The sequence below is a fragment of the Oratosquilla oratoria genome, chromosome 2 (assembly GCF_046742065.1).
Source record: "Oratosquilla oratoria isolate Oo_2021 chromosome 2, ASM4674206v1, whole genome shotgun sequence".
Taxonomy (NCBI): domain Eukaryota; kingdom Metazoa; phylum Arthropoda; class Malacostraca; order Stomatopoda; family Squillidae; genus Oratosquilla; species Oratosquilla oratoria.
In genome coordinates this window covers 8,509,260-8,521,759 of record NC_134778.1, presented here as the reverse complement: position 1 = coordinate 8,521,759, position 12,500 = coordinate 8,509,260, and the positions used below count along the sequence as shown (strand labels likewise).

The window sequence follows — 12,500 nt, the reverse complement described above, 5'->3', positions numbered from 1 at the left end:
TTAGTTTCTTTCTCCAAGTGGTCTACTTTGCATGAGTGAACGCGCGTACCCGTGTTCTTATTAGCATATATATATATATACATACATATATACTATATATACATACATACATATACTATATATACATATATATATTATGGGAAAGGTGGAGGGGGAAACACGGGTCTTTATCTGATTATCGAGTTTATTCCTGACCGGTTTCGCTTACAATAGCTTCTTCAGAGGAGTGTTACTCTGGGTCGAAGTTGGCGGTGTATATAGTGAGTCAGGCCCACGTTCCCTCCTTGTGGAGTGGTTGGTGGCTGGTTCCAGTACATGTCAAACAGCACCGGTACAATATGATACAATAATAGTAATATAATAATAATACAACACAACACGATCTATGATACAATATACAATATAAATTATAATATATAATATAATATACCAAATCATATCATGGTATATCACATTATAATACAACATAATAATTAGCATCGATACATAATCAATAATAATAAGAATAAATATGAAAATAAATGTCATCGTGATATTTTGTCACCGTGTTATGTCTGAGTTGTCCTGGGCGTCTTTCATTCCGTCCACTCCATTTCTCCCATCTCCCGGCCCGTGCTGTGTCCGGCAGTCATGTGTGATGTTTCAACTGTTCCAGTATGACACCTCAAACAGCATCGGTATAACATATGATAATAATAATAATAGTACTAATAATAATAATAATAATAATAATAATAATAATAATAATAATAATAATAATAATAATAATAATAATAATAATAATACTGTAAAAATAATAATAATAATAGTAATAATAATAATAATAATGATAATAATAATAATAATAATAATGATAATAATAATAATGATAATAATAATGATACTGTAAAAATAATAACATACAATATAATATATAATAATGCAATATAATTATATTACAGTATAATAACATAACATAATACTAATAGTTAGTATCGATACAGAATGCATAATAAGATAATGAGAATAAAACATGATTTTTGATCAACGAAATGTCACCGTGATGTTTTGTCCTTGTATATAATCCCCGCGTTACGTCGGAGCTGTCCTGGGGCGTTTTTCTATATTTGCATATTTCGCCGTGTATTCTGTCCACTTAATACTTCCTACTTTGGGCGGCTCACTGGCCGCCCAAAAACGCGAGTCAACCATCCCTAGAAGATACACGCGGGCACTACGAGAACTTCAAGACAACGATGACATTCTGATCACATCGGCAGACAAAGGAGGGGGAATAGTCATCATGGATAAATCAGACTACACCCGGAAAATGGAAGAACTCTTGTCCGACACACACACATATAACAAGCAACGCGACGGCACAGCGAAGAAAGAAGCAGAATACTTCAATAAATCTACGAGAAATATTTTAAAGAGAACCGAAAAAGGCAAGAAACTATTTCACCTTTTAGAAGAAAACCCCAAGGTACCATCTATGAAAGGTTTACCCAAGATCCATAAACCAGAAATTCCACTGAGGCCCATCACTTCAGGCATTGGAAGCGCCCCGCATAAGTTGGCGAAGATTCTAGCAAAACCACTATCATCTGCCCTTGGTAGCATAAGCAGTACAAACCTCCGTAATTCAGCAGACCTAATTAATAAACTTGACAACGTAGACTTCTCAGGAAAAAGGTTAGTAAGCTATGATATAACATCCTTATTCACTAATGTATCCGTAACAGGCGCCATCAGCGCAATAAAAGAATCTTTAAAAACCATTGATGATGACAAATTACCAATTTGCAAAAGGGATTACATGCAGCTAGTAGAAAAATGCATTAGGTTCCGTTCATTTAGATACAAAGACCAGGAATATCACCTTTTGGACGGCCTCCCTATGGGGTCTCCATTAAGTGCAGTGGCTGCATCTCTATATTTAGAGATGCTAGAAAGAGACCATTATCTCAAAATTATCCCTAAAGATGCACATTGGTTTCGATACGTGGATGACTGCCTACTCATTTTTCCAGCGGAAAACAACACCAGTGATATTTTGTCTAAACTCAATGAGGTAGTCGATAATATTCAATTCACCATGGAGAATGAGTCTCTAGGTCGCCTACCATTTCTAGACACAGAAATACACAGACAAGAAAACAAAGTACTCTTCAAAGTTTACAGAAAACCCACAAACAAAGACGATTTAATACACTTCTACAGCGCACACAACGAACGGACCAAAATAGGAATAATAATTGTTTTTTTTTTCTCAGAGCACTAAGGATATGCAGTAATGAATTTCTAAGCGAAGAAATTCTACATATTACGAATACCTTCAGAGCGCTACAATATCCAGAGGCGCTAATATCCACATCTTTGAGAAAAGCAAAAAGTATCAGGCAACGAAAAGAGAAAGTGGTCAAGAAAGAAACTAGATACCTTCTCGTACCAGGCTCCGATTTTTCACAAACACTGGGGGATGCAATACGACCATTAGGTCTAGAAATAATCAGCGAGGCAGGAAAGAAACTTAAAAATCTAGTAACAACAACAACTACACAAACAATTAACGACCTAAGTGTTGTATATAGGATACCATGCAGCAAATGTGATAAATCTTACTATGGCGAGACCCACAGAGGGCTTATGACCAGAATAAAAGAGCACAAAGCAGACTTAAAATACCACAGGCTTTCCAACGCGATGGTGGGTCATATAGAACAAGAAGGTCATATGCCCGATTGGCTACAATCAGAAGTGATGGAAAAAGGATTAACAAAGAGAAGAAGAAAAACGGTTGAAGCATTACACATAGCCACTAAACCCAACATAAACCAAAAAGTAGGAAGTATTAAGTGGACAGAATACACGGCGAAATATGCAAATATAGAAAGACGCCCCAGGACAGCTCCGACGTAACGCGGGGATTATATACAAGGACAAAACATCACGGTGACATTTCGTTGATCAAAAATCATGTTGTATTCTCATTATTTTATTATGCATTCTGTATCGATACTAATTATTAGTATTATGTTATGTTATTATAATGTAATATAATTATATTGCATTATTATATATTATATTGTATGTTATTATTTTTACAGTATTATTATTATTATTATTCTTATTATATTTATTATTATTATTATTTTTATATTATTATTATTATTATTATTATTATTATTATTATTATTATTATTATTATTATTATTATTATTATTATTATTATTATTATTATTATTATTATTATTATTATTATTATTATTATTATTATTAGTACTATTATTATTATTATCATATGTTATACCGATGCTGTTTGAGGTGTCATACTGGAACAGTTGAAACATCACACATGACTGCCGGACACAGCACGGGCCGGGAGATGGGAGAAATGGAGTGGACGGAATGAAAGACGCCCAGGACAACTCAGACATAACACGGTGACAAAATATCACGATGACATTTATTTTCATATTTATTCTTATTATTATTGATTATGTATCGATGCTAATTATTATGTTGTATTATAATGTGATATACCATGATATGATTTGGTATATTATATTATATATTATAATTTATATTGTATATTGTATCATAGATCGTGTTGTGTTGTATTATTATTATATTACTATTATTGTATCATATTGTACCGGTGCTGTTTGACATGTACTGGAACCAGCCACCAACCACTCCACAAGGAGGGAACGTGGGCCTGACTCACTATATACAGTACACCGCCAACTTCGACCCAGAGTAACACTCCTCTAAAGAAGCTATTGTAAGTGAAACCGGTCAGGAATAAACTCGATAATCAGATAAAGACCCGTGTTTCCCCCTCCACCTTTCCCATAATTTGTCCCAATGTCTCTATATATATATATATATATATATATATATATATATATATATGTATATATATATACATATATATATATATACACATATACATATATATATACATATATACATTATTTATATACACATATATACATATATATATAAATATATCTATAATTATATATATATATATAATATATATATATATATATATATATATATCCCATCTGAACACCTACGCACTAGAGTAACGCAGTTCATTTTATCATTGGAAACTAAAGTTCACCAAGAAAAAGAATATTGATCGCGTTTAAATTCTAGCATGCCTCATTTCCAACCTCCCTAATTCTTTCTTGCATCCATCATCTGGCTTCAACTCCTCACCGCAATATTCTCCCCTGGGAAAGAAGCGCTGGTTTTTGCAGACGAAATACAAGCCACTAACCAAACACATTCGTTTGGCGTATGAAAAGAATGAAATATTTACATTAGCAGTTAGTAACATATTTCTCTCGTACTGCAAAAATCGTGAGCTTAAACATTCGAAGATTTACTTCATTCAACAGTTCGAAAAATAAAACTTTACTTCTTTCGGAAGTTGTCAGAAGATAAAAGGAGGAAGTCAGCAGTTGAGAATAAAGTAAATGAGTAAATTGATAAATGGATAAATAAGTAAATATATAAATAAGTAAATAAGTTAGCAAAAAAGTAAGTGAATCAATTGATAAAATAGATAAATAAATAAATAAATAAATAGATAAATAAATAAATAAATAAATAAATAAATAAATGAATGAATGAATGAATGAATGAATGAATGAATGAATGAATGCATGAATGAATGAATGAATGAATGAATGAATGAATGAATGAATGCGTGAATGAATGAATGAATGAGTGAGAGAATGAATGAATGAATGAATGAATGAATGAATGAATGAATGAATGAATGAATGAATGAATCAACCAATTAATCAATTAATCAATTAATCTACCAATCAATCACCTGAGTCAGACGTAGATCACCTTATAAATAACGATTGTCTGATCACGCCAACTTCTACAGAGATGCAACGTTTGTAAACCCACCGTAGTCAAGTTGAACATTATTTTCTTAATGCCATGTAAAACATAGAGCACTGGCATTACATTAAATGATTGTCAGTGAAAGCCCCCAAAAGCCAATTTCGCTAAACGCGTAGTTACTAACATAGAGGCAGTTTTATGAAACACAACTAAACGTCTTATGTTTCAGCTATATATAATCCTAGCATTGGTATGTTTTGCTCTTGTAACAAGCAAAAGAAATCATTGAGTATCTAATCAGCTTTTTGATGGATTTTCGAATAAAGATACATGGGGGACACGTACAGCCAACATAAATAGTGCAAAGGAACTCATGAGCTTCAGTGGTCTGCGTTCGCCAATGATCAGGTTTAGGGACCAAACTCAATCATTTCCCCTCTATAGGGTATTGGTTGCATAACTTATGTAGACAATGTTTTATAGACTCTAATGGCACCTATAAGGACTAGAACCAATATTTGTATATATATATATATATATATATATATATATATAATATATATATATATATATATATATACATATATATATATATATATATATATATATATATATATATAATATATATCAACCACAATTCACTTTAGTTCTAAGCCATCAACATTGAGAAACTCGAGGAGGAGTACATGAACAATTTAATATGTGGTACAGCTAAGGGCTCGAACCTCCGCTAGCACGTAACAGGTGACAGTGACTTAACCGATTGCGCTAACAAGAGAGATATAAGTTGAACACAACTTTTCTTATATATTTGTATGGTCGAGTTACATACACGAAATTTTGAGTTCAACCCATCTCTGCCATGAGAGTACAATTGGTAAGTATGTAACGCGGGAAAGTATTTGTACAACACTGAATAGGTCCCAGTGAACAGATTTACATTTATCAACCACAATTCACTTTAATTCTAAGCCATCAACATCGAGAAACTCGAGGAAGCATACATGCAGATATTGATACGTGGCAGCTAGGGAGTCGATCCTCCGCTAGCACGTAACAAGTGACAATGTGTTTAAAAGTTCTTTTCCTAAATCTATATACAGTTTGTCTGAAGATGTAATTTAAGAAAAGTCTTACCGTCTACGCTTTGAATTTCTCCTTTTTTCGCATATGTATATATATATATATATATATATATATATATATATATATATATATATATATATATATTATATATATATATATATTTAATTGGGATTAATCTTCACTCAAGTAAGAAGGATGACGATTTTTAAGTTTTATAGCCTGCAGTCTCCATTAGATATTTCCCTTACCATCTCTGTGACGCTATCTCCTTTGCTCGATATAACAAAGGATTACAAAGGCGGAGCATGCCAACAGGAGACCTTTTGGTCCATATCTAGGTCGAATGCGAAAAAAATCCTGATAATAATGAAGGCCATTTTTTCTAGGTATGTTAATCTTTTCTTTTTGTTTCAGAGTCTTCGAACGTTTTGCGTATGTCTTTGAAGACCCGGCTCAAGTTATGTATATTCTATGGTCAGAAGTCTATTGTGTAGTTGGTCATTCTAATGCCCTTGAAATGTCCCCATTGATTCTTTCATCTTTTTGGTCCAGAAGCTCAAGGAGTAGATCAGCTTCTTTGGATATTCTTCTATTTTTTTTTGTAGAGCTATAGTTTGATGCTTGTTAGATGCAAGTGTATTTATGCCATGCTTTTAAAATCTGGAAGCCAGGTGTATCCATACACGTATACATACTCACAAAAACACAAGAGTACACACACACACACACATACACACACACACACACACACACACACACACACACACACACACACACACACACACACACACACACACACACACACACACACACACACACACACACACACACACACACACACACACACACACACACACACACACACACACACACACACACACACACACACACGCACGCACACACACACGCACACACGTACACGTGTGTGTGTGAGAGGGGGAACCAGTTGGTAGACAAAGGAACGTATGTAAAGGTGTCGAGTAGGAGGAGATGTAGTCTGATGAAAACAACTTGTAAAGAAGTGCATCTTCCCAATAGAACAATAGAAGAGTGGAATTAATTATTGCCTGGATTAATGACTGCTCTAACAAGAAAGCATTACAGAGAAAAGATATAAGGACTACTAAATTGTAGAGAATAATGGCGAACTTGAAAAAGAAAGTAGTGGGAACGCATTGACACACAGATACCAATACTTGAGTACTACGCATTCGCAGTAGCTCGGGTCTGTGGACACGGGAATGTTCATCAAGATTTTAAAGTTCGGTGAGGTAACAGGATTATGTTTTTCTAAATTCCAGATAAATTGCACTATGACAGATATATTATTTTTATATTTTAGTATGATGACAATCATCACGAGAAGTATAATTAATAGATGGGTGAGTGTGCTAACGTCTGAAAGGGAAGAGACTAAAAAGGATGGCTTAAAACCATAGTCGGCGTGTGACGTCAGTAAAAATATATGTCTTAAGTTCCCAAACGCCAACAAAAGCTATAGAGCGGGATATGTCTGAAATGTTAAGAAAAATATTCATTCTTAATCACATTTGCAACATGGTCAGTATACAGAGAATGAGACATCATCTGTTAACAAGATTATCTTCGTATTCTTTCATGTAGCTATACCACCTGATTAGGGAATACATACATACATATACCAAGGCGTTTTTCCCCTTACAAGGGAGGTAGCCAAAAAAAAAAAAAAAAATCATTCCCACCCATTCCATCCCTGAATACACTCCGCACCCCTCCACCCTCCCTCTTATCTTAGCACCTCCTGGATGACGGGTCATCCCTGCACCTTGTCCACTGCCCTGGGTCAGAAGCAGTGTCGCCAGACACAGCACATCCACAGCAAGGCCGCTTCATTAAATCGGCGACCCCCCCTCTCCGTCCCCCCATGCATAAAAGGAGAAGACGGGGAGAAATCCCTTCGGGCTGCGTCAAATTTTGCTCACACATACTACCTCAGCCCCCCTTCTGAATACTCAATGGGTTTAAGTAAACATTGGCTATTTTCTTTTAACAAGTGTAAATACAAGAGGCGAAATGTAATTATTTAGGTATGTTTCTGTATTACTTTCCAAAGTAAGAACCCCAGAGCCGCAACATATATTTCTAATTTATTATAGTGTTCCTTACCATAATTCTTGGGTCACCAAAATTCTTTCTACTGTGTTTAGATTTATCTTTTGGTCAAAAATATGGAACTCAAAGTAAAAGTAATATTCATAGACATTTAATGTTGGTGTGATTATGCATGTTTTCAATAACTGTACAGCCTCGCCGATGTACACATTAGATGTGAAATACTTTGACACTATATTTACACGTAAAAATATAAATACGTGAATTTTTGTCCATAACATATTATCCTTGAGAAGATTTAAAAAGCATAACACTGTGTAAGATTATTTTGTAGTCCTCTTTGTTTTTCTTATTTTTGTCATTGTTGTTGTTATTTTTGTTGTTGTTGTTATTGAACATGTTAAATGAGGCGATGCATTGAATCTCCAATGTCAACAAATTGGTAATTCGAACAAATGCTATAAAAGAAAATAAAAATATCTAACCTGGTTTCCAATTCCCCAATTTTTCTTTTACTTTTAGTGTACACTTTTCAAATCCAAAAAGTAATTTTCTATCTCACTATCTCCATTTTATTTTTGCGTTTCTTCTCTCGCACTGATGATTCCATTTTTTCATTTGTTCACAAAAAAAAAGAAAAAAAAATACAAACCTTGCTCATTATCGATCTCATAGACTCTTAGCTTACGTCAGTTCGCTTCAGTTTGCGTCAGCCTCTTCCAGTGGTATGTATCTTCGAATGGTTATTATTGCAGAACATACAAATACACACACACACACACACACACACACACACACACACACACACACACACACACACACACACACACACACACACACACACACACACACACACACACACACACACACACACACACACACACACACACACACACACACACACACACACACACACACACACACACACACACACACACACACACACACACACACACACACACACACACACACACACACACACACACACACACACACACACACACACGCACACACACACACACACACACACACACACACACACACACACACACACACACACACACACACACACACACACACACACACACACACACACACACACACACACACACACACACACATATATATATATATATATATATATGTGTGTGTGTGTGTGTGTGTGTGTATGTATGTATGTATGTATATATTCATACATACATTTATATTTATATTACTCATAAAGAACTACTCAGAAATGAATTAACGAAGAACATCTCGGTTTGAAGTCCACTGCCTGTGTATGATAGGTGTATTGCAATCCTCCAATTTGGAAAGAGTTCAAGTCTTAGACAGGTGTAAATTATATGAATACAAATAGAATGAAATAAAATAAAGTGAAGAAATGATCATTGAAGAGAGTTATACTCTCAGTAGAGAAAATAGCGTACATTTTAAACGAAAAAATTAGATTAATCAGTATATTATATATACAATTATTCAATAAGCTCTTTACATGACGTTCCAGCTTTTCTCTTTGTTGATATCCTCAGATAAATATTTCATCTTAATGAAATAAAACAAAGTGAAGAAATGATCAGTGAAGAGAGTTATACTCTCAGTAGAGAAAATAGCGTACAATTTTACACAACAAATTACATTAATCAGTATATTGTACATACAATTATTCAATAAGATCTTTACATGACGTTCCAGTTTTTCTCTTTGTTGATATCCTTAGATAGATGTTTCATCTTGATGGTATGATTCTTCACCGGAGAATGACAAGTAAACAACTCATAAATAGTTTAGTATCCCAATGACTACCATGAGCTCAATCTTTTACAATTTAATTAAATATTTATTTACGAAATGCTCCTTTTTCATTACATACAACGCAACGAAAATGTGTTTCTTACATTCACAGTTACCGGTTATGTTTCTGGAGATGTTCGACAGATCAAAGGTTTTCCTTAGAACATCAACTATGAAGCAAATGAGTTTTAGAGGGGGTTCACACGGTCGAACGGCTCGTCGAACGCGGTTCGTCGAACGCGATTCGACGAACGCGGTTCGACAGACACGTGTTTAAAGTGATGTGTGAACGTATGCACGGGGTTTTTTGTCGTCGAACAAGTTGGTTAAAACCCAAAATACCCGGTTCACACGTTCACACATCACTTTAAACATGTGTCTGTCGAACCGCGTTCGACGAACCGTTAGACCCCAATGTCCCTGTGGCTAAGTACAGACGATGGTCCACGTCCTCCGGGAATGTCCATTGAGTCTCCATTACTCCGACCAAGACCTTAGGGAAGCAAATGAAACTGGCCTCATATGGACACGGTTCTGGTGCGACAAGATATAATGATAATGACCGTTTAAAAACCCTCTTAAGCTAGGAAATAACATCTACAAGGGATGAAATAAACTTCCTATGAAGATGATCGTTTACAAATAAGTTCAGACCACTCTGATTTAGATATATAGATATTTAATCAAGACGACATAAAACATTGCTTACCTTTTCATTGAATTCTATTTTTGTTGGGTTAAACAAGGTCTCAGTTGGTTATGACCCCAGAATTATGGAGGATATTAGTTCCATCATATATCCTAATCCTCTGGTATGTTGTATTTATCAGTGTTGTGCAATCCGTGAAGATGATACTCGTATGTGTGACTGAATGTGAGGCAGCAGCTTCGTATATCCGTAAAGGACGCATCATCTGTTGTTTTGCCTAACCTGTGTTAATATGCCTTGTCATGTACCGAAAATTTACCTCATAATAAACTGTCCCATTGTCATCCATTGTAATCTAAATGCTCCAGAAAAGCTTCATATTTATTTGATTGTCTGACAAGTCAGGGCATTCGGCTAACAAACACGATGTGCCTACACTTTTTATTTATTTATTTATTTTTTTACGCTGAATGAACTTTGTCCTCTAGTAAATACTACGAAAATCGCTTCCCTTCTATCCAGCTTTGCATATGAATGAAAGAGAATTATCAAGTGAATATGTATATATTCTTGTTTCTGTGCGTGTTTTGTTTGTGAAATAATTGAACAGGTCCATTTCACTATATAGATTACAATAGAAACTACAGACTCGATCCTATCTGCTATAATAAAATGGGCAATGTCCATATGTATTATTTTGAATTAGGGTATTATATCTTACACCAAATAACTTTTGATTGGTACACTGTCCCGCTGTTATTCCATTCATATTTCCCGTAGTTTCCATAAAGTATTTATTTGGACGCTTTCTGAACCGACCTTAATATCTTTCTGATTTTATTGTACCCCTTCTACTCCCAATTGTCGTCATCACTTTTAAATATTAAAGTAGAGTTGTCTTCACTTGTACTTTATATAGTGACTAGCCGTAGCAACTTTATTGCTTTGCGTCTATCATTCACGATAATGTGTTTGATTGTAAATGACATATTCACTTTGTGAACATACATGTTACAGCCAAAGTTGTGCTTACAACTGGAAAACTATGTACATGCATAGTTCGTAGTACATGTACTTATATATGTACATTATTATAACAAAGAAATCCTAAACGATATTACATTTTTTTTTTATTAAATCTGATAATGAACGTTATATTCTTTAAAGAATATTATCAATAACTTCCTGCGCTCTTCATATTTTAGTTCTGACCATACATTCTTTCACCCAGATATTGTGCCACCTCAGTCGAACAGCGTGTTCTATGAGTCACGATTCTCATGTAAATACTTAATTTCCTATGTACTAGGCTTGCCGCTATTTGAGCGTAATAAAATGATAACAAACAGATATTGAATACACCAAAATTGATAGTTGCAACATCTCTTTATTACAAAGAGCCACATTTCAACATGAAATGTTTAGGCATACCAACACAAGTTAGGTAATACAACAAGGGACACGGGCTCATTCTGCCGAGGTGCCTCACATGTAAAGAAACATATTTATACAATGTTAAGGATTGGGAACATACAAGCACGAACACAAGATACTTGAGGTAGAGGGCTTCTGGCTAAAACCTAGGAGGTTGATCGACATATTCTGTAACTTCAGTATTGGAGGTCAAGGACATTTGGACTAATCAGGACCAAAACCAGGAGCAAGAACAAGAACAAGAACAAGAACAAGAACAAGAACAAGAACAAGAACAAGAACAAGAACAAGAACAAGAACAAGAACAAGAACAAGAACAAGAACAAGAACAAGAACAAGAACAAGAACAAGAACAAGAACAAGAACAAGAACAAGAACAAAAACAAGAACAAGAACAAGAACAAGAACAAGAACAAGAACAAGAACAAGAACAAGAACAAGAACAAGAACAAGAACAAGAACAAGAACAAGAACAAGAAAAAGAAAAAGAAAAAGAACAAGAACAAGAACAAGAACAAGAACAAGAACAAGAACAAGAACAAGAACAAGAACAAGAACAAGAACAAGAACAAGAACAAGAACAAGAACATTAACA

The 12,500-nt window shown here is 34.6% G+C and overlaps 1 protein-coding gene across 1 annotated transcript; it reads left to right on the top strand.

The window, feature by feature from the left end:
* Positions 1 to 1,282: 1,282 nt before the first annotated feature.
* LOC143034281 (uncharacterized) lies at positions 1,283 to 7,312 on the top strand. The gene is made up of 2 exons (XM_076200218.1): positions 1,283 to 2,053; positions 7,280 to 7,312. The coding sequence occupies exons 1-2, from the start codon at positions 1,283 to 1,285 to the stop codon at positions 7,310 to 7,312; spliced, it is 804 nt and encodes a 267-aa protein (XP_076056333.1).
* The last annotated feature ends 5,188 nt before the right edge of the window (positions 7,313 to 12,500 follow it).